Source organism: Microcaecilia unicolor, chromosome 7 (assembly GCF_901765095.1).
Source record: "Microcaecilia unicolor chromosome 7, aMicUni1.1, whole genome shotgun sequence".
In the NCBI taxonomy this organism is placed as follows: Eukaryota; Metazoa; Chordata; class Amphibia; order Gymnophiona; family Siphonopidae; genus Microcaecilia; species Microcaecilia unicolor.
The window spans coordinates 17,649,839-17,677,808 of NC_044037.1; the positions used below are offsets into that span (position 1 = coordinate 17,649,839).

A 27,970-nucleotide genomic window follows, 5' to 3' on the forward strand; every position below is an offset into this window, starting at 1 on the left:
GAGCCTCTTTGTCCTCTCTGCAAAAGGATGGAAGCTCCATAGATTGGTCGAGATGAAACGCTGATACCACTTTTCGGAAGAAAGGAAGGAACCATGTGCAGGGAGATCCCCGTCTCAGAAAATTGAAGAAAGGGATCCCGACAAGACAGCCTGAAGCTCCCAAAGTACCAAGAATGCTGTCTTTAGAATAAAATCTTTCAAGGAGGCCTTCCACAGTGGTTCAAAAGGAGGCTTCTGAAGAGCCTAAAGGACTCAATTAAGTTTCCACTCTGGATACAACATACAAAAGGGAGGCCGCAAGCAGCCACTCCCTGCAAGTATATCGAGTGATATCTGTTATGGTGCATGTCTTGTGCTGCCGACTGCTGATGCCACTTCAGGCATGCTCTTGCCATGAATGACCTGCACGCTATCACTTGAAGGCCCTAAGAGGCCACTTCAAAGGCGTGTTTCAGTAAACCTTCTAGCTTCCTATCCTGTAGGTCTTTTAGGGCAATGCCCCCTTCCATTGGCAAGGTGGTCTTAGTCACTGCCGTAACCAGGGAGCCCATCCTGGGAATTTCTTTCTCCTCTGGAACTAATGGGTAGAGGTGTAAACCATGGCTTCTCCTACTCTCAGCCCCAAGTCCAGTGAGACCCATTCTGCTGTAACCAGGTCCTGAATGTCTGGATGCATCAGGAAGGCCTTAGAAGAACCTCTAAGCCCCTTCATGATCGACAAAGATGGAACTCCTGATAACAAAGCATCGTCAGTGCCTCAGAAATAAGAGTACCGAGCTCCTCTTTATGAAAGAACCTCAGTACTTTTGGATCAGCTCTCCCTCCTCTAACAGTTACTTCAATGACACTCCTCTAACAGACCGAAGCCACATCGAAGGAGGGATAAGCAGAGAACCTAATCTGTCCACTCCTGGAAGTCGAAACGAGATCTCTTAGGAGCCAGAGGGGCAAGAAACTGTAACTCATACCAGGTCTATTGACTGAAGCAGGGACAGTCAAACAGCAATATAAACTCTGGAGAAAATAAAGATCCCGATGCAGCTGAATGCTCTTTCGGGCCCTGAGGCAGTAAACTAGAGCTGTGCTCCATGAGTGATCAGCCAGAGGTTGCTTCTCACTGCCAGTCGGCCCTGACAAAACGGTGCCCATTCCCGTGCTCTCCTGCATCAAACTGTGCACCGACTCTGCAGAGAGTCTGACAACCCCGGGTTCCTACAAGGGAAACACTACTTAACTGCCTCCACAGGAACTGCCATTCACCCCAACTGTCATCAGAGCAGCACTTGTCCCAAGCGGCGAGTCAGGATCCCTCCCCTGCACCAAGCAGAACCCACAACCCTTCAAACGGTTCTGAGTCAAACTTTAGTCAGACTTACCACTGCTGGCTGCTCCCTCCAAGCTGTCTCCACAAGTCTTAACCCAGAAAAGTTCAGGAATGATACTCTGTCCTACACTGTCCAGCAAACTTTTTTTTTTTTTTTTTTTTTTAAGGCTGTTGTCCTGGAAAAGGAGAGCTCCACAGGAAACAGGGGAGAGGTGAAGGGACAGAATAAGTAAATTCACAGGGCCCTAGAGACAAGGATCTGAAAACCTCCAGATATGACTCTGCAGACTCAAGCAACCCACAAAGCTCACCTGGGGACCAGCTGACCTACTGGACTAGAAGCAAATCACTCAGAACCAGAGGCTGAAAAGTGTGTCCATCCACCTGCTGGAGATAGAAAATACTGAGGAGCTGGACTGGATGCCAAGAGATGTCTCAGCTCAGTTTTCAATCTCCATCTACCTGTTGATGGACACAACTGTCCCACAGATTCTGGAACAGTGGGAAGCTACAAAACAGAAACACTAATACATACTAGAGGAATTACATAGTAGATGACAGCAGAAAAAGACCTGCATGGTCCATCCAGTCTGCCCAAGACAAACTCATATGTGTATACCTTACCTTGAATTTGTACCTGTCCTTTTCAGGGCACAGACCATATAAGTCTACCCAGCAGTATTTCCCGCCTCCCAACCACCAGTCCCGCCTCCCATCACCGGCTCTGGTACAGACCGTACAAGTCTGCCCTCCCCTATCCTCTCCTCCCAATCACCACCCCCTCTTCCCCCCACCTGCTCCGCCACCCAATTTCAGCTAAGCTTCTGAGGATCCATTCCTTCTGCACAGGATTCCTTTATGCATATCCCACGCATGTTTGAACTCCGTTACCGTTTTCATCTCCACCACCTCCCGCGGGAAGGCATTCCAAGCGTCCACCACCCTCTCCATGAAAAAATACTTCCTGACATCTTTCCTGAGTCCTTATCAGCCAAATTTTGATTTTTTTTTTTTTTTGGTTTGTCCTGTAGGGATACCTCAATCTTCAAAAGCACTCTCTCTTTCTGGGGACTAAATATAGCACTGTCTTTAATCTGACACAGATACTAGACCACCCAGAGTGCTGTCAGGGAGGACAGAGAGCAAATTCAGACAGCCTTAAGGGACTGAATGCTGGATCCAGTATGTACTGAACTATCCAAAATAGTAACAGTGCCATCTCCTGTTTACTCATAGTAATAACTGGCAACTTACTAAGATTAGTGTATTAGGATGGGGAAGGGAGGAAGATGAAAACCCAAATTGATAACCCTTCCTCCAAAAGTAATGAGGCCCAGTGTGTTCTTCTAAATGCAATTCGGCAGGGCAAATGTACAGACCACCAGAGCAGTGGTTCTCATCCTTTCTTCTGTTGTGACACACTTGACGGATAATATGTGACACACTGAACACTAAAATTCACAGCTGAACAAAAGCACTTCTAAGTATTTCATTGTTGACAGTAAGTTCAGTGTGAAGTTGCCTACCATTCAACCCCATATAAAAAAAATCTTTACGTAAATCTTTACGTAGCAATAAGTCCTAGATTTCTCGCTTGTTATACAAAGCTAAAGTGGCTAGGTCACTTCAGCTTGAAGAAGAGATGCCTAAGGGGAGATATGATAGAGGTCTATAAAACAGAGTGGAGTGGAATGGGTAGACATGAATCACTTCTTTACTCTTTCCAAAAATACTAGGACTAGTAGGCGTGCAATGAAGCTACTAAGTAGTAAATTTAAAACAAACTCGAGAAAATATTTCTTCACTCAAAATGTAAACTCTGGAACTCGCTGCCAGAGAATGAGGTAAAAGCAGTTACCTTAGCAGGGTTTAAAAAAGGATTTGGATAATTTCCTAAAAGAAAAGTCTATAAGCCATTATCAAGATGGGCTTGGGAAAATTCACTACTTATTTCTAGGATAAGCAGCATATAAAATCTGTTTTACTCTTTGGGATCTTACCAGGTACTTGCGACCTGGATTGGCCACTGTGTGGAAACAGGATACTGGGCTTGATGGACCTTCGGACTGTCTCAGTATGTCAGCGCTTATGTTATATTAACCAAATATATATTCAAATTCTGATGTCACCTCTAATAGCAACACAAAATCCCTCCCCTGCCAGATACAGTGAAGTAACACACAACTCTGCATAGTGAATTTGATGTACTCACTCAATCCATTTCTAGGCACATTATCTTGGAAAATGAGGTATTTATCAAAGGCTCTCTTAAATAGTCAAATTCATGTTTATTGCGATGTCTACTTTTCTAAGCACTGACATCCTATATAAGTCTCACCTCCAACGTTCTGTGCCTGGGACCGTAGCTCCCTAGGCTGGAGGTGGTCTGCTAGGCAGACACGCACTGACGTCACTGACATCATGACAGCTGGTTCCGTGTGTTTCCCTACTCCTCCCCCTGCATTGGAATCATCTGTCACCCCCGCGCTACGGCCCCCCCCCCCCCCGGACCGCCGAAAACGGCCCCCGTTGTGTACTACCTGTGCTGACGGGGGACCCAAACCCCTGACAGCCGAAGTGTTGTTGTGCCCTTAGCGTTCCTTCCTCATCTTCTCTGGAAGTTCCTCTGCGTGCGTCTGACGTCACACGCACGCACGCAGAGGAACTTCCAGAGAAGATGAGGAAGGAACGCTAAGGGCACAACAACACTTCGGCTGACGGGGGTTTGGGTCCCCCGTCTCCTCCCTCATCTTCTCTGGAAGTTCCTCTGCGTGCGTCTGACGTCACACGCACGCACGCAGAGGAACTTCCAGAGAAGATGAGGAAGGAACGCTAAGGGCACAACAACACTTCGGCTGACGGGGGTTTGGGTCCCCCTCAGCACAGGCAGCACAAAACAGCGGCGGGGGCGGTTTTCGGCGGTCCGGGGGGGGGGGGGGGGCGACAGTTTCACCGAAGGGGGGGGGCGAGGGGGCCATAGCGCAAGGGGGGGGGGTAGAATTACCTGCCTAGGGCCCGTTTCCTTGCCTAAAGAAACGGGCCTTTTTTACTAGTATACATATATCGCAATAATAATACCTAATATATAGTCTCACGCGAACATTTATGGATCGTGTATGCATACATGTATGTAGTATGTGTGGTAGTACTTGAATATTAACCATATATGTTTGTATTATTTCTGGAAAATCCAAGTTGGATTATATTATACTGTATGTACATACAATTATCAGGAGGCGGAACAATTAATGTGCTATGATGGTTCCATCTGTGACGCTGCCACACATTCCCTTGGGGATATAATGGCTGGAACAGGCAAGGACTGAGCACATTATTAGTACACCTATGGGTAGACAATAAGTGTATAATTTGATGAGTTTGCTCTGGGAGTATATTTTTGAATTTATTCTTGACTCAGGGAATTGTTTGAGTTACTTCCAGTTCATTGTTTTAGTTAAAATTTTATGCCAAGAAGTGTAGAGTGATGCACTTGGGGTGCAGAAACCCAAAAGAGATACCGGATAGGAGGGGAGAGATTAGTAAGCTCGACTCAGGAGACAGACTTTGGGGTGTTGGTGTCGGAGGATCTGAAGGTGAAGAAATAATGCGACAAGGCGACAGATGTGGCCAGAAGGATGCTATGCTGCATAGAGAGGGGTATAACCAGCAGAAGAAAGGAGGTGTTGATGCCCCTGTACAAGTCGTTGGTGAGGCCCCACTTGGAGTAGTGTGTTCAGTTTTGGAGGCCGTATCTTGCTAAAGATGTAAAAAGACTGGAAGCGGTGCAAAGAAAAGCTACAAAAATGGAATGGGATTCGCATTGCATACGAGGAGAGACTTGCTGACCTGAACACATATACCTTGGAGGAAAGGAGAAACGGGGTGATATGATGCAGACGTTCAAATATTTGAAAGGTATTAATCTGCAAATGAACCTTTTCCGGAGACAGGAAGGCGGCTAGAGGGCATGAATTGAGGTTGAAGGGGGCAGACTCAAAACTAATGTTAGGAAGTATTTTTTCAAGGGGAGTGTTGTGGATATGTGGAATGCCCTCCCGCGGGAAGTGGTGGAGATGAAAACGGTAATGGAATTCAAACATGCGTGGGATAAACACAAAGGCATCCTGTTTAGAAGGAATGGTTCCGTGGAATCTTAGTGGAGATTGGGTGGCGATGCCGGTAATTGGGAAACAAAACGGGAGCTGGGCAGACTTCTACCGTCTACGCCCTGATCGTGACTGAATAGATAGGGATGGGCTGGAGTGTAAATTTTAAGGGGCTTCGACGTTAGCTTCAGAACTTAGTACAAGAACAGTGCTGGGCAGACTTCTACGGTCTGTGCCCTGAGAATGGCAAGGACAAATCAAACTCAGGTATACATAGAAAGTATCGCATACCATGTAAAATGAGTTTATCTTGTTGGACAGACTGGATGGACCGTACAGGTCTTTATCTGCCGTCATTTACTATGTTAGAACTAAGATTTTAAATAATTGTCTTGCAGCACATCCTACCAAGCAATATTTGGCCTTGTAAAGCCACAAAATTTCTACAGGACCTCTTGCTGAAGACTACGATTGTCCTGGAAATATTCTCAACTAGCTCACTGACTCATGACGACAGGGGGGGGGGGGGGGGGGGGGGGGGGTCAAAACGTTAACATGGTACAGCTGATCTAAAACAGGGTGGTTATTAGATGAAGACGTAGGGAGGTTTTGCAAAAAGCAATCAGCTCTCAAATCACAAGTAGTGACTCAAGAGCAAAGGGAAAGACTCGGATGCAGAACAGATGATGCATCTCTCCTGCCATGGATCACACTGTAAAATTCAGTTGCCTCTGTTCTGCAAAAAAAAAAAAAAAAAAAAGATTCCCATATCCACAGAATTAAGCAATTGCTTATCAGAGGGTCATAACATCCAGTGCTCAACAGATGTAGAGAATTGTTCACATTACTACTACTACTATTAAACATTTCTATAGCACTACTAGACTTACACAGCGCTGTACAAATCAACATGAAAAGACAGTCCCTGCTCAACAGAGCTTACAATCTAAATTGGACAGACGGACAGACAGCTAGGGGTGGGGAAATTGCAGTGGTAGGGGTGATAAGTGAGGGTGTTGAGTAAGAGAGTCATGGTTAGGAATGAGAAAAAACTAGGAAACTTAGACATGCATTCTTCAAACCGTCACAAAATGGTGGGTTTCCCTTTCTTCCACTCGCAGGTTCAGAGTACCAGGGATTGTGTGGGAGTATAAGGTGCTTGTTCTGTCTGTGTATGTCTGAGTTGCACATGTGTATTTCACTGCTATAGACACACGTTTCCTATAGACCAGCTGTTCCCAAACCTGTCCTGGAGGAACCTCAGTCAGTCAGGTTTTCAGGATATCCACAATGAATATACATGAGACAGATTAGCATACCAAGGAGGCAGTGCATGCAAATCAACCTCATGAATATTCACTGTGGATATCCTGAAAACCTGACCGACAGGGGCTCCCCCAGGACAGGTTTGGGAATCACAGATCTATAGGAAACACACACGTGTATTTCTAGGGATGTCTTCCAGGTGTGTGGCACATGCATAAGATGCTGTGGAGAGTTGTGTAACATAGTAGATGACGGCAGAAAAAGACCTGCACAGTCCATCCAGTCTGCCCAACAAGGTAACTCATATTTGCTTTTTGTGTATACCCTACTTTGATTTGTACCTGTGCTCTTCAGGGCACAGACCGTACAAGTCTGCCCCGCACTATCCCCGCCTCCCAACCACCAGCCCCACCTCCCAACCACCGGCTCTGGCACAGGCACAGACCGTATTAGTCTGCCCAGCACTATCCTCACCTCCCAACCACCAGCCCTGCCTCCCAACCACCGGCTCTGGCACAGACCGTACAAGTCTGTCCAGCACTATCCCCGCCTCCCAACCACCAGCCCTGACTCCCAACCACCGGCTCTGGCACAGACCGTATAGGTCTGCCAGCCCTATCCCCGCCTCCCAACCACCAGCCCCGCCTCCCGATCTTGACTAAGCTCCTGAGGATCCATTCCTTCGGCACAGGATTCCTTTATGCTTATCCCACGCATGTTTGAATTCCGTTACCGTTTTCATTTCCACCACCTCCCGCGGGAGGGCATTCCAAGCATCCACTACTCTCTCCGTGAAAATGTCTCCTGACATTTTTCTTGAGTCTGCCCCCTTTCAATCTCATTTCATGTCCTCTCGTTCTACCATCTTCCCATCTCCGGAAAAGATTTGTTTGCGGATTAATACCTTTCAAATATTTGAACGTCTGTATCATATCACCCCTGTTCCTCCTTTCCTCCAGGGTATACATGTTCAGGTCAGCAAGTCTCTCTTCATACGTTTTGGAACGCAAATCCCATACCATCCTCGTAGCTTTTCTTTGCACCGCTTCAATTCTTTTTACATCCTTAACAAGATAAGGCCTCCAAAACTGAACACAATACTCCAGGTGGGGCCTCACCAACGACTTATACAGGGGCATCAACACCCCCTTTCTTCTGCTGGTCACACCTCTCTTTATACAGCCTAACAACCTTCTAGCTACGGTGACACGTATGGTGACAGCATATTGTTTGAGAAGCAGTGTGCAGAGGGTGTCTTAAGTGTCCGAGGCATGGTGGTGGCCTTGTGATGTTGGGTTGCTTGTGGGTATAGAGCAGAGCTGCCACTACCCATTCCAGGAGTGGTTTTTAAACTTGCATCCCAAAGCAGTGCAGTATTTGTAGTCTATGATTCTACTTATTGAAATCAGTGCTGCAGGTCCCATAATGCACCGTGATGAAGTTGGCAGAAATCCAGGACTGGACAAAGTTTCCCTTCTGGAATGGGTACCTTGGCAGCTCTGGTATGTAGTGTTGAATAGAGAGGTCGGCTTATATGCGTTTAGGAGACGTTTCCACTCTTTTCCCCTGTCCCTTCCTAACTACGTTATCCCAACTGTAAAGGGCTAAAATATAAACTAAAATATGCATCTAGTTTCTCCTACATAGGCAGGCAAATCTGGAATGAACTACCAAAAACCATAAAATCAACCCACGACAATTAATTTCCGTAAATTATTGAACACCAATTTATTCAAGAAAGCTTACCATAATAACGCACCCTAATTATCAATTAATAAGATGTACACTGGACTTTCACAATATCTAATTCTGTATTTCCTATGTTTAATATTCATGATTGTTTCAAACTAAGTTATCCCGATTTTTATTATAAGATGAACTTTCCTTCCTGAATACTTACTCCATTCTATCTCCTCTACCTTAACTATGTATTTCTTTTTTTTCCGGAACTCGTAATCACCATTACGGAAATATGTAAGCCACATTGAGCCTGCAAATAGGTGGGGAAATGTGGGATACAAATGTTGTAAATAAATAAATAAAACTTCTTAACCCTCATACTCTCCCCCCCTCCCTTCCCCCACTTGTTCACTGGTGACAGTTTTAAGAGGCAGCTTGCGACACACCAGTGGACCGCCACGTAATATAAAATATGGGAGTGAAACTAACACATACAGAATTCGTCTGTATTTTATATAGAATTTACTTCCGTTTTGCTCACGCTTTTTAATTGCAATTCACTTTGAGCTACCATGCCTGTGCAGTAGATACTTAGGATCTAAGTTTATAAACGGAGCAATAAAAGGAGACCCAATGCCCAAGATCACAACAGACATCAGCAGAATTTGACGCTGGCTTCCCTAATTCTTTGTCTGCTGCTCAAACCATTAGGCTCCTCCTTGTTAAAACTACCACCACCTCAATTCTGCCAAAATTTGAAGCATGCAAAATGAAATCATGCAGAGGATATAAAGGGTAACTTTCAAACTGCCTGCCCTGGACAAAGTCCACAGGTACTATGAAAGCTGGTGTTCTTAGGGTCTTGATGACTTTCGCATATGCTTTAGATGCTCTTTTGAGCAGGGACTGTCTTTTCTTCATGTTCAATTGTAAAGCGCTGCGTACGACTGGTAGCGCTGTAGAAAGGATTTGTAGTAGTAAGCAGACTCGTTTCTGATTAAAGGAAGAGATGGTTTAGTGGGAAATCTGTGAGGGGCCGGCTGCAATAATGTTCTCCCCTTGCCCCATTCCTCCTTCTCTCATGCTCGCCTCAGTTTTGGCAACAATGGTGAGGTCTGGTAGAGAAGCCCGGCAATGGCAGCTGTAGAGAAGAAGGGGTATCAGTAACAGAGAAACCTTGAGGAGGTCCCATGGCAGCGGTGGCAAGAGAGGCATTTGTCTTCTGCACAACAGTGTAAATTGAAGCTCCTACAACTTCTACTGCACGTTGGTTGAAGGATACAGAATCAGAGGGGGTGGGTGGAGCTTGAGAGATGGAGGGGAGGTCTACTGCAATCAGTACACGTTTGCCCTTGAAAGAGCAAATGTAGCACAGGAGGAATCTACAACTTTGGTTGGCCAATGGTCCACCTAATTCTAGCACCTATGGCAAGGATAATACAATAGTGAATAACCTCCAATCCTGTCATTGTAGGATTCTATAAGGATGGGCCTACCTAACTTACTGAGATGCAAAATTATGAACAGGCATGTCTACATGACGCAATCTTTGCCATAGCACCATTTCAAACTATTTATACCTGGTCTTCCTACAGCAGCTGGAGACATGATGATGGGGTGCACTGCAGTCTGTGCTGGAACCGCTGATGTAACAGGGGCGACAGTACCTGAATTGGAAGTGATGAGAGGCGTTGGAGCAGTACCAGCACACGTTGAGGTAGAGATTACCGCTGTGCTCATCTACAGAAAGTGAGAAGCAAGCATTCAGCCACTATGCAACCCGACAAAATCAGAAAGTTGAACGGGGGGGGAAGAAGCAGTTCTAGAAATTCACAAGTGGCATTTTTGGAAAAGCGACTAGGGAACACGGGCCACATGCAGCAACACAATTGGAAAAGGTGTTGTGATTTAGCCAAAGACTGGGGTGCTTTGGAAAAACCCCCAGACACTGTTGTATTACAAAACCTGCTTTCATTCTGAATTTTACTTTGAGGGCTTCCAGCCTCAACCAAGTTAAGATGCCATTTGCCTTCATTTACAGCCATCTGGGTTTCCCCCTTTTCACTCGCCTACATGTACCACAGAGAGAAGCAAATGTAGGCTCATAGCAAAGTCTGTGAGAACCACCTCTACAGCACTGTCCAGCAGACATAAGCTGCAGATGACTGATCTGGAAATTAAACCTGGTCTCCTGCATGGTTATCAAGTCACCTCTAATTCAGCATTAAAATCAATTAAGTTTTAGTTTATGGAAATGACAGTATTTTGTACCTACACAGGAACACATTTTCAAACATTGTACATAAGTAAATACAAGTACCTGCACAAGAGGGGCTTCTAAAACACTGCCTGGAAGAGGGACATTGGAATGTTATATAAAGAGACCAGTCTCCACATCTCTCTTCTCCCATGGGACTGAAATCTGCTGTTCATTTTCAAAGGGGAAATGCTGTTTAACACCTTCCTCTAAAAACAGAGCTTGCATGTGCTTGGGCTTAAAGCACTTCCCATCCCCCCTAGCTGTGGGGAAATTGAAAATTAAATTAACTCCCCTCCCACTTCCCTACCCAACACTTTGTAATAGTTTAGCTGGCAGAGCTGAAATTTATCTTTAAAGGAATACCAACCAGTTAAAAGAGGAACCTCAGCTATTAACTTGTTGGTATAATATCCAAACTGCACGAAACTGGAGCATCACTTGTTTAAATTACTTTATTGGTTTTTTTTTAGCCACCTTTATGAAGATATTCACACAAGGAAGTATATCAGGAATAGCTCAACATCAACAACCCATACTTATAACTTTGTTGTTACAGCGTAAGAATAGTAAAATGACGAAATACACATAATTACAATCAATGAGGTAAACTTGAAGAGGGCAAACTAAATCCAAGAAACAGGACTAAGGTGATATTATCAGAAACATACACATTAAAAGAGCACAGTAGAACATTCATAACAGAAATACGTCGTCAGCAGAATACAAATGACACCACAATCAGTGGAGTAGCTACAGAAGGCCATGGAGGCCTGGGCCCCCTCCAAATTGGCTATGGGGCCCCCAACCCCCGCTGACTGAAAATGAGTTTGTCTCGCTGCATTGGCTACCCTGCTCTTCACAGTCAAACCATGCACACTTGTTTTAGTGAAACTGAGCATGCGGTACAAACGGTCCAGGCACTTTCACAGTGGTGGCGGGGAGGGGGGGGGGGGGGCGGTGGCGTGGAGGCAGGCCAAAATATGCCCCCCCTCCCCGTTGAGGTCTAGCTACGCCCCTGACCACAATAGTCAGCATAGAACATTCATGTACCAAGTTAGATACTGACCTGTTGGGAGTAGCTGTACGTAACAGGTCCTTCAGGAGAGGGCACAGATGGAGGTCCATCATCCTGAAGAGACTTCATAAACAGGCAATAATTAAAAAGTGAGGACACAAGTAGTATATTCGTCACAACATGTGAATTAAAAAACACACAAACTTCGGAGAAAGTATCTGGTAGAAGTGCTTGGTTGATTTGTTTTGTGTTTCAACAAGATAATAGCCTGATAATAGTCTAACCATTGATTCTTATTATTTATCTAGATTTTGCTCACACCTTTTTCAGTAGTAGCTCAAGGTGAGTTACATTCAGGTACTCTGGATATTTCTCTGTCCCAGGAGGGCTCACAATCTAAGTTTGTACCTGAGGGAATGGGGGTTGAGGGTTAAGTGACTTGCCCAAGATCACAAGGAGGAGCAGCAGTGGGATTTGAACCAACCATCTCTGGATGTCAAGACTGGTGCTCTAACCACTAGGCCACTCCTCCACTAGCAACAATCCCTCTAGAATCTCAAATAGTAGCAACATTCCAGAATCTCAAAAAGTGGCACCATTCCATGTAGAATCTTCAATAGTAGCAACATTCCATATATTTATTTAGATTTTGCTCACACCTTTTTCAGTAGTAGCTCAAGGTGAGTTACATTCAGGTACTCTGGATATTTCTCTGTCCCAGGAGGGCTCATAATCTAAGTTTGCACCTGAGGCAATGGAGGGTTAAGTGACTTGCCCAAGATCACAAGGAGCAGCAGTGGGATTTGAACTGGCCACCTCTGGATTGCAAGACCAGTGCTCTAACCACTAGGCCACTCCTCCACCCCAAAGAATCTTGTTACTTTTGGGGTTCTACATGGAATGTTGCTACACTTTGAAACTCTGCATTGAATCTTGTTATTCTTTAGAATTCTAGAATCTTTATTTATTTATTTAGATTTTGCTCACACCTTTTTCAGTAGTAGCTCAAGGTGAGTTACATTCAGGTACACTGGATATTTCTTTTTTTTTCCACTTTAAATATTTTTATTAATGAAGCAACTTACAACATTCAAGACAATACAGATAATGCCAAGTTGTCCTAAAATATTGGGCATCCATATAACAGAAAAGAACAAAACAACAACCCAGTCACCCTTATGGTGAAAATTGAACTATCAACTCCAAATCACTATAAACAAGGGTCTACACCCTCAGCTCTGTCCTACCCCCTTAAATTTGTTCAAGCATATAATTGCCTCACTTCCCCCTCTAGCCCTCCTCTTCCGTTCCTCCCTTCACCCTGGATATTTCTCTGTCCCAGGAAGCCTCACAATCTAAGTTTGTACCTGAGGCAATGAAGGGTTAAGTGACTTGCCCAAGATCACAAGGAGCAGCAGTGGGATTTGAATTGACCATCTCTGGATTGCAAGACTGGTGCTCTAACCACAAGGCCACTCCTCCACTCCACTCCAATACTGACTTTCTAGGTGCTAAGGTTCAAGTTTTGTAACATTTTTGGGACTTTGGGTATATATTGCAGTTTAAATGCATTTGGCAATTTTCTCTCCAATTGGAGTTTTTTTTTATTGCTCTCTTTTTTTCAGAGTATAAGTTATAAGGCCAAGGATAATACTTGGGGACTTGAATTGTGAGGTAAAATTGGCGGATATCTGGGCAGACCAACGGTTGCTTCGTTAGCTCTGAGGCCTTATTTGTTTAATTATATTTCGATAGCCTCATGTAGCCTGTTCATAGACACACATGTGGTTCAAGAAGTCGCAGTCAGATTCTACTCCAAAGCGCAGCGTTCCATTCCCCCACCCACTTCCAATCCCAGGATACTGAGGGAGGAGCGCTGGAAGGGGGCAGTGACCAAACTCACAAAGCAAGACCATTGCTTGCTTTTTCCAAATGGGCTGCTTCAGGAGTTGGTATAAAATCCTGAGCCACATAACCTTTACATTTAGGACGGCGCTGCCCAAATCTGGTCCTCCTGGGGGCATCCCAACTAATCAGGTTTTCAGGATACCCACGATTATTCAGGAGGCAAATGTGCATGCAGTGGAGGGAGCGCATGCAAATGCCTCGGCTACAGACGATACAGAATACTGCAGCTTGTATTATTTCCAGAGCGTCAAAATATGATAGGATTACACCTCTTTTATACCATCTTCACTGGCTCCCAGTTGAAGCCAGAATAAAATTTAAGATTCTTACTCTGGCTTTTAAAGCCCTACATTTACTGACTCAATACTTAGCCAACGTTATTTTACCATATTCACCTACACGAACACTCCGATCATTTATCGATAACAGATTAATAATTCCATCACTACAAAAGGCTAGATGGGAATCTACTAGAAATTCAGCTTTTTTCTTTTTAGCTCCCTCTCTCTAGAATTGTCTTCCTAAAACTATTAGATTGGAAGAATCGTATGTTAAGTTTTGCAAACTTAACACATCTATTTCAGAATACATTTGAAAGTAATCTGGAATGAAAAAGGGGAACATGGGCAGAATGAATATGCAGTAACAAATCATATGTCTGCTTATATAAACTTGTTATGAATAGATTGTCCACTGATGTTTTTAGCTTGCTGTGCTTTCCTGTCAAATTAATGGAGTTCTTATATGTTATTTCAAATGTTGATATTTTACTGTTTAAGATGTAAACCGCTCTGGTTTGTGTATGCAATAAGAAACGGTATAGAAAACAAACGATAAACGATGCATATTCATTGTGGATATCCTGACGACCTGATTGGCTGGGGTGCATATTCATTGTGGAGATCCTGACGACCTAATTGGCTAGGGTGCATATTCATTGTGGAGATCCTGACGACCTGATTGGCTAGGGTGCATATTCATTGTGGAGATCCTGACGACCTGATTGGCTGGGGTGCATATTCATTGTGGAGATCCTGACGACCTGATTGGCTGGGGTGCATATTCATTGTGGAGATCCTGACGACCTGATTGGCTGGGGTGCCCCCACAACCAGGTTTGGAAAGCACTGCTTTAGATTTTCCCCACAAGGGCACTGATCTGAGGGTAGTTCTTCTCAACCCAGTCAGGTTTTCAGGATACCTGCAATGAACACACATGAGATAGATTTGCATTGAATGGAGGTAGTGCGTGCCAATTTCTCTCATGTATATTAATTGTGAATATCATGAAACCCTGGCTTGGTGTGTGCTGTGGGTTCTAGGTTGAGAGCCCCTGCCCTAGGGTAACCTTACTATCCAAGAAAAGCCACAACTGCCAAGCCTGGTATTTGCTAAAGAGCAGGAAGTAGACCAGTGCTGGGCAAGGACAGACAGAGGTTAAGTATGCCAGTGTTTAATCATGAAATGGAACCTGTGCAGAGTGCCAGATTCAACTCTGGCTACCTTGATGGGCAGACTGGATGGGCCATGCAGATATTTTACTGTATTACTATGAATCTTTAGAAAGAAAACTAAAGTTTGGAATATTTTCATTTGGAAAACACTTTTTCTTAAACCTGCATGCTTTAAACATTTTTAAACTTCCCTAGGCAGAGGAACCCAGTATCCCTTAAAATTCAGATGCCTCATCCCAGCTCCATCTCTGGCCGTCTTCAAATCTAAGCTAAAAGCCCACCTTTTTGATGCTGCTTTTAACTCCTAACCCTTGTTCAGAACCCTTATTTTATCATCCTCACTTTAATATTCCCTTATCTCTTGTTTGTCCTGATTGTCCTAATTAGATTGTAAGCTCTGTCGAGCAGGGACTGTCTCTTCATGTTCAAGTGTACAGCGCTGCGTACGTCTAGTAGCGCTTTAGAAATAAGTAGTAGTAATAATTTCACACATACTCCTGTTATCTAAATATTAGTGCTTCTCTCCCCAGCTGCTCTTTTCCCATTAAAAATGGAGGGGGCTAATTTAGCTTCATGTTATGGAAACCTTCTTCAGAAGCAAGAAGATATTTTGACCATGATACATTTCACTGTATAATTCTTTTACTTGTTACCAGTTTGGACATTGCAATAGTCTATCTAGGATATACCTGACCGAATCTAAAGAATCTGCAGTCACACACGGAAATACGATCATGTTTCTCCCCTATTCTAACTACACTGGCTGCCTGTTGACAAACGAATAACCTTTAAAACTCTCACACTTGCTTTTAAGACCCTCAGATTTGGTCTTCCTCTCTACTTATCTAATTTCACTATTTCATACTCATAGTAACATAGTAGATGATAGCAGACCAAGACCTGTACAGTCCATCCAGTCTGCCCAACAAGATAAACTCATATGTGCTACTTTATATGTATACCTGACCTTGATTTATCCTTGCCATTTTCGGGGCATAGACCGTAGAAATCTTCCCAGTACTTGCCCCGCCTCCCAAACACACCGATGCTGCCACCCAATCTCCGCTAAGCTTCCAAGAATCCATTCCTTCTGAACAGGATTCCTTTATGTTTATCCCAGGCATTTTTGAATTCCGTTACCGTTTTCATCTCCACCACCTCCCGCGGGAGGGCAATCCAAGTATCCACCACTCTCTCCATGAAAAAATACTTCCTGACGTTTTTCTTGAGTCTGCCCCCCCTTCAACCTCATTTCATGTCCTCTAGTTCTACCGCCTTCCCCTCTCCAGAAAATATTTGTTTGCAGATTACTTCCTGGTTAGACTACTTTGTTCTATGATCATTGTTTGTGTCTTCCTAACCCAAGTTAGGCCAAGTAAAATATATTAGGCACCATGCCTTTTACTTTGCAGCTCCCTCCCTCTGGAATTCTTTGCTTCTTCCTCTCCGGGCTGAACTTTCCTTCAAGAAATTTAAAAATGCCTTAAAAGACCTGGCTGTTTCGCCAAGCTTTTGACTCCACTTAGGGATAACTCTTCGTTTGGGCCACAGTTACTCCTACTGCTCGTCCTCTTTCCTATCAAGAATTGTAGTTCTTTTCATTTTGTCTTGAGTGTTAGCCACTGATCTGCTAGTTAGCTAACAGCAGTACGGCAAATGTTAATAAATTATAAATGATTAGCGCAGTAGTTATGATCAAATTTCTCTGGGCCATCATATATTTCCTACTTTTTAAAAAGTATTTTAAATACTGCCCTCTAGTATAGGAGGAAATTTTAAAAATTCAGCAGAAACCTTTAAAGCAGAACATTTTGTCACTAAAATATTAGTAACAATGGTCAACATACAGAGGGAGAAGACTGGCTACCTGTTAATAAATACAACTTACCAGATTAGCTGTTGACTCTGTAGTGCTATACAATACTGGTGTTTCAAAGCCAGAATCTGGAGGGAATTAAGACAATTTCCACTAGTATTTTAAAGAAAATTGAGTCAATGTGCAGAACAGGGTGACTCATACCATCAATGTGTCCCTGTTACACATGGTTCATTACCCAATTTTAATCCCTCCTGTGATTTCCCCATGCAGGTTGGTGCTTAGCTGCTTTCCAATTCCACTTCCTGTGTGCTACTTGGGGGTGGTGGGGGTGAGGGGTGAACCTGAGCTTGTTTTTCTTCCTGGCCAACGTTTTGCTCCTTCCTGCAGCTAAGTCAGATGATTCCTCATTCCTGTAGTCTACCTTGAATGGGGGTGCTCGGCAGTGGCGTTCCTAGGGCAGCTGACACCCGGGGCAGATCGCCGATGCACCCCCCCCCCCCCGGGTGCATCACCCTCCCCCCGGTGAAAGACACCCCCCCCCCGGGTGCATTTTTACCTGCTGGGGGGGGGGGGGGGGGGGTGTCGCGCGCCTGTCTGCTTCGCTCGTTCCATGCTCCCTCTGCCCCGGAACAGGAAGTAACAGTCTATCCGGGGCAGAGGGAGCACGGAACGAGCGGCGCCGACAGGCACGTGGCACCCCCACAGCGGCGTGCAACCGGGGCGGACCGCACCCCCCGTCCCCCCCCTAGGAACGCCACTTCCCTCCAAGTACTGTACAGGAGGAGGAGGGAGAGGGAACCAGTGGCTTGTTTCCTAAGAGAGAGGGGGGTAATACATGCAGCAAGTTGGATGTTTGAAGAAAAAAAAAGAAAAAAAAAGGGGGAGGTTAGGTGCAGGGGAAAGAAAAAAAAAGGTAGGCAGTGTGTGAGGTAGAGGAGGAAAAATGGAGGAAGACCAGGTGTAAGATGTGGTGTGAAGGTGGTAGAGGCGAGGGGGAAAATGTAAATACAGAAGGGAAATAGAACAGAGGGGAAGGTGAAGAAGTTGACAGATCTGAGAAACCCTAAAAAAAGGAGTGCAAAAAAAAAAAAAAAAAAAAAGACATGGAAACTGAGAAAAAGAGGATGAGGGCAAATTGAAAAGTAAATATAACATTGAAGAAAGGTGATGCAATTGAGGAACTACTCTCCCCCCCTCCCACCCCAATTCACAGCCAAAACTACGTGCCCAATAGAAGTGTGCACACCCCTCCACCCTGAACAAATTTAGGAGTACTATTAATTTATAAACAGAATGTGTTGAGCATTTAAGCCATTTTGCAGCTGTAGCTGTCTCCAATGGGGTAGGGAGCTTTGCCTTAGACAGACAGTGCTTGGACAGTGAGAAAGAGGACGACATTCGCATCAGCCCAACTGGTAGACTGCAGCGAGCAACAGCAAACATATGACCCTTAAGTAGGCGTCAACGCCCAGTGCCATAAAGCAATAACTAGACAAAAACTCTTGTAATGTCCAGAATATACTATATACATAACTGTTGAAGTCTCACTAACCTGACGCGGTATATAGATAGTCTCCATGAAAGTCTCCTATAAAAAGGGCAAGAACAATCAGCTTCAGCTACAGGCTCCAGCTACAGAACTCGACAATAGCAAAAAGGAACACCATTACTGGTACCAATGCAGTTTAATTACATGCTAAAATACTAGGACGTTAACGCCTCTGTTTGTACCTGAATGGTACACAGAGCAGGCAGCAATCCAAAAAAAAAAAAAAGCACAACAAAGGGTTCTCAAGAACAGAACAAGTTTTTTTTTATTTTTATTTGTGGCCCGACACGGGCCGTGTTTCAGCATAACACAATTCCTGCCTCAGGATTCAATTTAGCAAAACAACACTGAACACGTGAGCTGCTGCTCAAAATATAATGCTCAGCATTTTCACAATCCACTCGAGTCAAAACTTTACAAGGGTGGCCAAGTGAAACTGCACCCTGGAATGTTTTCCACACCTTTTTCATCCACATTTCCACATCCATTAATTCCAACCCAGTGTCAAACTGATGCATATTTCCAAAAATCCGCAGCCCACCCCCACCTTCATACTGCACCGCTCCTCTGCCGAAAAGCACAGCCTGTGGGCTCCAGCACCTGACAGGAGTCTCGGCAGTGGGAAGAGGGGACCCCCCCCCCCCCAACCCCAGAAAATCCAGCCAATCACTGCAATGTGGATGGCAATAGAGAAGCGAGGCAATGTTCGAGAACCAAAGTGAGTGAGTGCGTACAGAGAAGGCCCTTACTCATGTCCTCCATCACTGTCTCCAGCCTCTCTTTTGCCATCGTTGTTGCAGTCATTGCGGGAACCAGCTGGATTTTCTGGTTAGGCATACAGAATTTCCCCCTAAGGGGGTAATTCTATAACTGGTGCATGGCTGGTGTCTACTTTCATAACGGCAAAAATATGCACCTATAAATCGGGTGCGAATAATCACACCAGCCACAGTGTACCTAAGCCCTGGCGATATGTGCGTATCCCAGTCTCCGCCCGTGTGCGCATACCTGCAAAACATGCATTATAAGGTACGTGCATGCTTACAGAATAGTGCTTAGGTGCAATTTTAGAACTTACGCCTTATGTGTGCACAACTGGAATGTTAGCTGTTAATGAATACTTCAGATAATTACCCTCCAAACCTACATAACACTTGGTCAATTAAAATCTCCCACAACCACTAAACTTTGATGATGTAATGATCTGGATATTAACAAAAATAACTCATAAGTACCCTCTCTAGATGTCTTTGGTGACTACGTATCAGTAAAAACACAAGTTAATACCTATAGAAAAAAACATTTATCATCACTTACAACTGGCTGTTGCTTCAGTTAAAACTGAACCTTCACTATTATAAAATCACTACCAACCCACCCTCCTTTACACCCAGCCCTAGGCACAGATACATACGCATAACAGATGTGCTTGTTCTAAAGTAATCATCTCGCTCATCAATCCCAGTTTTATTATTGGAATCATTTGCAATCTATTCTCTGCTATCCAATCAAGTTTGCTTTATGATGAACGGGGTGCGGGTGGAGGTTATTAGAGCAAAGTGCCCCATCCTGCAAAGACTACAGGTAATTTTTCCAGGACCAAGGCAGACACTAGACACTAACTATACCCGTATGAAATATATACTTGTTTTTACCACCATCACTGGGTTCATCCACTTCTTCCTCAGAGGATGTCATCGGTTGTTTGCCAGAGGCGATGGAGGCTGGGCTTCTTCTCGTTACCCAGAACCCTGCTGAAGTTGGTACAATTGGAGAGTTGCTGCCTTGACTCTAGGGGAAAAAAAAAGGTCTTTTCAAACAGCAAAAAAAAAAAAATGGTCCCCACTGCCCATATAAAATATGGAATGGAATACATGCTCAACCCAAGTATTCAATTATCTGGATTTGGACACTTAAATGCTATTCATAAATATATATACATTTTTTATAACCTGAAGTTTGTTTTTTCTCAATGTTCTGGAGTGTTTGTGTAATTCCCTATTTATTTTTATTAGGATTTATTTACCGCCTTTTTGAAGGAATTCACTCAAGGAGGTGTACAGTAAGACTAGGCCAAACATGAGCAATAGGCAATTACAGCGGTAAAAATATTCAACAATACAAAGTATGGCATAGTAGACTACTTACAATGTCAACACAATACGTAATAGAGCATTATAACTGATAGTGAAGGGTAAAGCAAAATTGGAACATATAGATAGGTAAGAGAGTAAGAAGGTTAGGGATTACTAAGACCCTGCTGAGAGCCACTGGGGGGAGTGAATAGGAGGTCCCTGGGTGGGAGGAAGCCCTGCCCAAGGGGAGTAGCTTTGTAATAAAATGCAGAAAGATAGGGCCCTTCTGGATAGGAATGACGGAGTTTGTGGTTAATAAAAAAGTGTTAAGTTGCCCTTTAGGGAGAGAGTTTTTATTTATTTTGGTTGCTGGTCTTTGGTTGCCTGAAGGTCCCCTGCATTGGCATAAGTACATAAGTAATGCCATACTGGGAAAAGACCAAGGGTCCATCAAGCCCAGCATCTTGTCCACGACAGCGGCCAATCCAGGCAAAGGGCACCTGGTGAGCTTCCCAAACGTACAAACATTCTATACAATCAAGCCATTGTGACATCACTAATGAGGTTGGCTCTTATTGGTGGAATGAGCCACTATGACATCACAATAGGTTAAATCACTGCTCTATGTAATAAAAGTGAGCCAAGTAGAGGACATAAGTACATGCCACACTGGGAAAAGACCAAAGGTCCATCGAGCCCAGCATCCTGTCCACGACAGCGGCCAATCCAGGCCAAGGGCACCTGGCGAGCAACCCAAACATACAAACATTCTATACATGTTATTCCTGGGATTTTGGATTTTTCCAAGTCCGTTTAGTAGCGGTTTATGGACTTGGCAGGTAAAGGTGAGTCCACTGGATACAGAAAAAGAGTTACTGCTAAGAAAAACAGTGACTGTGAAGGAGAGCTATGGGTGGACAGTAGAGCGACCCAACCCAAGGGTACACCACCCTTCACAGCACCAGGAATATTTAGTGCCTCTGGAATAAAATTAACCTTCTGACCAATCAAATAATCCATATAGCAGACTATACATGTCGTAGGGATGAATTTCGATTAAATTTTCAATCACGATAAATCACAAAATTAAAGAGACGCCTACCAGCATCTTATTCATCCGTTGTCCATTTCTTCCTCCCTCTTTATGCCACCCCAGTCCACACATCTTGCCACCTGCACAGCAAAGCCATTTCTGTGCTCAGTTATCTTGTGTTGTTAAGACCACTGTTCATGTTCCTTTATCCCTTACTCCCTTGGGGCATTCATGCCACACTTTCATACTACCCTGCCCCTCCTGCAGGGCCACTGGGTGTTTTTGCCTCTGCTACTGCTGCCTTGTCTTATTCTTGGTTTAAACTCCTGTTGCCTCTGCCTCCTGTACATTTCATAAAATTTGGATAGAAAGGAGAAATTAGGTCTTACTTGATCATTTTCTTTCCATTAGTGCTTCTCAGTATTCCAGAATCTGTCAGATAGCTGTGTCCAACCACCAGCAGGTGGAGAACGAGAACTGAAAATTGAGCCAAGACATCTCTCTTGGCAATCAGTCCAGCTCCTCAGTATTTTCTATCTCCGGCAGGTGGATGGACACACTTTTCAGCCTCTAGTTCGGAGTGCTTTGCTCCTGGTCCAGTTGGTCAACTGGTCCCCCAGTATCATATCTGAGGTTGTCAGATCCCCGTCTCCATTGCCCTGCGAATTTACTTCTTCCCTCCCTTCACCTTCTCCCCTGTTTCTTGTGGAGATCTCCTTTTCCAGCACAAAAAAAAAAACCATTAAGAGAGTGAGAAGGAAAGGTTTGCTGGAGAGCGTGGGACAGAGTATCAATCCTGAAACTCTCATATCTGTGGTAAGACTTGTGGAGACTGAGCTTGAGGGGAGCACCCGGCAGCGGTAAGCCTAAAGTTTGACTCTCAATCGCTTGAAGGGCTACAAATTCTACTTGGTGCAGGGGAGGAATCCTTACTCACCACTTGGGACACGTTATAGTGCGCTGGTGCTTTGCAATGGAAACCTCAATTTTAGATTCAAAAATTACTATGAATCGCTTCCTCCATTGACTAACAATTAAATACATAACTTTAGAAAAACACATACAATGACAAAAAACGGGAAAGGAAACAAAAAATGACAAAATAACAGACAAAGAAAAATAAAACATACTTATTACCTTTTTCCACTTGTATTTGTCTTTGTTCAGGATCATTCCTCATATTTAAATGTACTTACAATGCTTATTGAAATATTTGAGATATATATTTTAAATAAAGAACAACCTGATCGCCTACACTTATCACACATGCTTGTGTTAAAAATATAAGCAGATGCTCAGCCAGGAGCCAGAGACTCACGTTTAAGGCTGGGAACGCTGTTTCATCGCCTTCCTCAATCTCGTAGAACGTGATGGTTTCTTCCAGACCTCTGGGCTCTTCCCCGTTTCCAGGAGCGAAGCCGTACTGACATTCTTTATTCAGGCAGTGCATTTGCCTACGACTACGGCTGTAGGACCTAGAGGTGGAGAAGTGGAACCACTCTAAGGACCAGAGGGGAATACAATTTTCACTCAGCCAAAACAAGCATACTTTGCAGACAAGGGGGGGCTTCATGCTCTCTAGAGGGTGCCACATTAGATCCAGTGATGGACATGTTTTCGGGAGAGACCACTAGGCCCAGGATGTGCAGGGCTGCCTCTGTCACAGGCTCCATGGACCAAAGGTATCTTTTCATTCAAGTTTTTTTGTGACACGGGCTGGAATGATAGCTGGGCTAACAGCACAAAAACCAAAGTGCTGACATTTGACATGAAATAGGAAAGGTCAATTAGGCAATGTCATCTTTTAGGACTGGCAGCAGGGTGGGATTAACTCCCAGGGTGGGATTAACTCCCAGACCCTAAGATGGCAAAAAGCATGTGGAGGTGCTGGATGACATATAGAGTTAAATTCAGCAGTAGGAGTGTTTGGGGTGGGAGGGTATGAATTTTCATCTTTTCAGTTTTTCCTTCCATTTCTTTAAAATGTTAAACAACTACTACTACTACTTATTTCTATAGCGCTACTGGACGTACGCAGCGCTGTACACTTGAACATGAAGAGACACTCCCTGCTCGACAGAGCTTACAATCTAATTAGGACAAATGAAAATATGAAAGAAAAAGATAATATTCCATGCACAAATCTAGAATCTGATGGACTATGATTTCACATTAGTCTCGTATCTGCTTTTCAGAAGAAAAGGACTTTGTCACTACCAGACTTGAACATTTCTCAAAACCACCTGCAAGTGATCAGTCCCACTTTAGTGTACTATAATCAAACTCTACTTCATTTTTGAAAAATGAGGCACAAACTTGATTTTCAAATTGTGCCCCAACAACAAAAACCTATTGAAAAGGGGACAGATGATCCCTTTGCTGTACCTGAATGCTCGTTAAGTTGCCTGAAATCCTTAGCCACCTAAGCTAAGGTAACAAAACCTGAGGGCAGCAACATGGCATATTTTACCCTTAAAAATGAATTAAAATCCAAGAATGTAAAGGGAGGATAAAATGTAAAACAGTGACAAAATGTACACGACCACAGAACAGCATGGAATAAAACAAAAGATGAACATACACTCAACACATGGACACAAATACAAAGAAAATACAACTACGCAATAAGACAGGCCAAAAGATCATACTATATAACCAAAATAGGGACAGATTACAAAGACACGAAGAAACTATACCAACTCGTGAACAAACTCCTAGACACCAACTTGGTCACTACCACGAATACAGACATCCCATCTGCAGATAAACTTGTGAAGTACTTCAATGAAAAAATTGTAAACCTACGCAACACTACCTCAGAACAACACAGACATTGAAAACTTCCTTAATGAATTGGATCCAACCACTGGAGAATACCCGGAAGATGGGACCTGGTTAAACTTTACCCTCCTTACCGTCGAAACAGTTACCTAGGCGATTAGTAGGTTTTCCAACACTCACTGCAAACTAGATACCTATCCCAGCTACCTAATGAAATCCGCCCCTGACCGCTTCATAGCAGACCTCACATCCCACCTAAATTACATGCTTCAGCAAGGCCTCTTCCCTAAGGAAAATGGCAATATGCTACTCACCCCAATACCAAAAGACACCAAGAAAAAAAAACCAAACAAAATCACTAACTACCATCCAGTAGCATCTATCCCGTTGGTGGTCAAACTGATGGAAAGCATGGTAACCAAACAACTTACAGATTACATAAACAAATTCTCAATATTACACGAATCACAGACAGGCTTTCGCCCCCTCCACAGCACGGAAACAGTATTAATCACTCTTCTAGCCAAATTCAAGCAGGAAATAGCAACAGGCAAAACCATCCTTCTCCTCCAATTCGACATGTCTAACCATAATATATTAATAAGATTACCAGATAAGTTCGGGATTGGTGGAAACATACTTAATTGGATCAAGGACTTCCTAACCACAAGAACCTATCAAGTAAAATCAAATTCAAACATATCCTCACCGTGGAAAGCAGACTGTGGAGTACCGCAAGGATCTCCGCTATCACCGATCCTATTCAACTTAATGATGACCCCCCCACTTGCCAAGTCCTTATCCAACCATGGCCTTAACCCTTTCATATATGCAGATGTCGTCACAATATACATTCCTTGCAAAACCAAACTGACAGAAATCACCAACGAAATCAAGCTCGGCCTGATCATGGATTCATGGGCAAATGCATTTCAACTAAAACTCAAAGAAAAAACTCATTGTCTCATCCTCTCATCCCAACACTGCGCAGACATCCCCACAAGTATCAACACCCCAGATCACACCCTTCCTCAGACAGCTTGAAAATCCTCGGCGTTACAATGGACCGTAACTTAACGCTAGAGAGCCAAATGGCATCCACAACAAAGAAAATGTTCCACTCAACGTGGAAACAAAATGCGTGAAGCAATTCTTCCAAGGGAAACATTTCGCAACCTGAACCTGGTACAAATCAATGCTACTAAACCACGTAGACTACTGCAATGGAATTTTTATGCGAGATGTAAAAAACAAACCTTAAAGAAACTTCAAACCGCTCAAAACACGGCAGCTAGGCTTATATTTGGTAAAACGCGATTTGAAACGCAAAACCCCTCTGCAAAAAACTACACTAGCTCCCAATCAAAGAACGCATCGCCTTCAAAATCTGCACCCTAGTTCACAAAATCATCTACGGAGAAGCCCCGAGTTACATGACAGACTTGATTGACTTACCTATTAGAAATACATCCGAATCAACACGATCTAAATCTGCACTACCCAAGCTGCAAAGGACTTAAATACAAAACTTGCACATCTAGTTTCTCCCACATAAGCACACAACTGTGGAATGCATTACCAAAAGCCTTGAAAAAGACATACGACCACCTAAACTTCCGGAAATCACTAAAAACCAACCTGTTTAAAAAGGCATACCCTACAGACCCAACTTAAATGCCTAATCTCTGCAACACAACAAAACTAAAGCACGTAATGGACATAACACAACTCTTCCGTTCTCCGATTCCCTAATGTGGCTGTGCCACATGAACTTGATCTTACCACATCACCCTGTATTTGTTCACACCGGAGCCTGCAAAGGCCTCTCCGGTACTATGTAAGCCACATTGAGCCTACAAATAGGTGGGAAAATGTGGGATACAAATGTAACAAATAAATAAAATAAACAGACAAAGCTTGTAGAGGGTGATTTTCAGAGGATTTCAAGCAGGTAAACGGGTGTTTACCTGTGCAAAGTCGCTTCAGGGAGCACCCCAACCCTCTATAGAGAAATGGACAGAGCAAATAGGTTCAAAAAGTAAGTACAGGCATTTAAATTTTAGAACCCCGTCTTGATTCCCAAAAAACTGTGGAAATCGCGGAAGGGAAATTACGTATAGAGCTTTCACTTTTGAAAATCTACTCGAAGGTCCGCAGATACTTGCCTGCAAAACTGCTAGTGCCAGCTGAAACAAAAATAACATCTAGGTAAAAGACAATTGGGAGGGGAGGCGTGAGACAAATCAGTGACAAAATTAACAGTACCTTTTCACAGAGCCAAGACTGCACTGTGCATTTTTAATATGTCTCAGGTATACTGACCATTTACAGGACAGATTCTGTCTTACGCATTTTTCACACAAGGCATTTGCAAGGCTTCACAGAAAAAGAATAAAATTGAAGTCCAGTGTCGTAGCGAAGCTCATATGCTAAGGCTACACATCTGATTTCCAAACCTAGAATTTTCTGTACATTTCTGCATTCCATGTTTCTCAGTGTCTTACCGTGAGCGGTAGGAAAAGTTGTCATAGCTCTGGTAGCATCTTTTTCCAGGGCCCGGGTAGAACGCTACTTCAGGGCCAACCACATTGTGTCTGTTTATATACCGAGGAGAACCCCTAAAACATTGAAAGAGGGCCACAATTAAGACATTTAAGTACTAGTGATATGCGTTCACTTGAAGTGTTATTGACCGACATTTCCGGTTTTATGTTTTTAACCCAAAATGACAGAAAACTCTCCAAGTTCAAGTTTTTCTGTGTTTGCACTACTGATACTGACTACGAAAAATTTTAATTTTTAAATAATTAAAACACTAAAAATTCTGTTAAACATGGAAAGCTAAAAATTAAAAAAAAATACCCAAAAGGGGTGTGCAGGCCAAAAGTTTTAACAGCCATTTTCTCTTAGCCTGAAAAAGTCATTTTGCTGTTCCACAGTCACTGTTGCTACATAGAGGATAATACAAAAAAATCCCAATATAAAACCAATCAAAATCGGGGTGATATAAGTCAAATGGAGGACATGTGGTTAATAGGATACCCAAAAGCTTCTAGAAATTTTAAGCTATTTTCTGACCATATGAGAATACTAGTAACCGAAATTGCCACAAACCCAACTATCCTCTATAAATAGAGATTAATGCATTAATAAATTTGTTATGGGGCTCATTTCCAAAGCACTTAGACTTACAAAGTTCCATACGTTACTATTTAAGTCCAAGTGCTTCGAGAATACGCCTCTATATGTACTATAAAGGGATTCTCACGAGTTATAACTCATCCGCATAGAGTACTCACTGAATTTAGAGTACCTCCTAGAGGGCGGATACGTTTCTCAGTCACTGAACCCCTAATTTTGATTTTACCAGCACTCCTTGTATCTCAATATTCTCAGTGAAGATTATATAAATCACTCTCCAGAATTTTATAGTGAACTATCAAATTAACGTCTTTATTATACTACCAAAATACAATACGTCCCTACACTCCATTCATACTCACCACTGCATACATCACTTATATTCTGTTTCTCGCAATTAATACTTCACGAGTCTGTTATTGCTGAATTTCAATAATTACAATCATAATAGTGAATTCACTACTACTACTTAACATTTCTAGAGCGCTACTAGGATTATGCAGCGCTGTACAAAATAAACAAAGAAGGACGGTCCCTGCTCAAATGAGCTTACAATCTAA

General features: G+C 43.4%; 1 protein-coding gene across 2 annotated transcripts in view; it reads right to left on the reverse strand.

The window, feature by feature from the left end:
- The window catches only part of LOC115473858 (putative bifunctional UDP-N-acetylglucosamine transferase and deubiquitinase ALG13), a 153,549-nt gene that overhangs the window by 24,991 nt on the left and 100,588 nt on the right, over positions 1-27,970 (reverse strand). For both annotated transcript variants that reach the window (XM_030209005.1, XM_030209004.1), the window contains 7 exons: positions 26,774-26,887; positions 22,807-22,963; positions 20,036-20,171; positions 18,384-18,419; positions 16,901-16,956; positions 11,703-11,774; positions 9,957-10,116 (listed from right to left, as the gene is read on the reverse strand). In XM_030209005.1, coding sequence (XP_030064865.1) covers positions 9,957-10,116; positions 11,703-11,774; positions 16,901-16,956; positions 18,384-18,419; positions 20,036-20,171; positions 22,807-22,963; positions 26,774-26,887 — 731 coding nt within the window. The remainder of the gene's footprint in view (positions 1-9,956; positions 10,117-11,702; positions 11,775-16,900; positions 16,957-18,383; positions 18,420-20,035; positions 20,172-22,806; positions 22,964-26,773; positions 26,888-27,970) is intronic.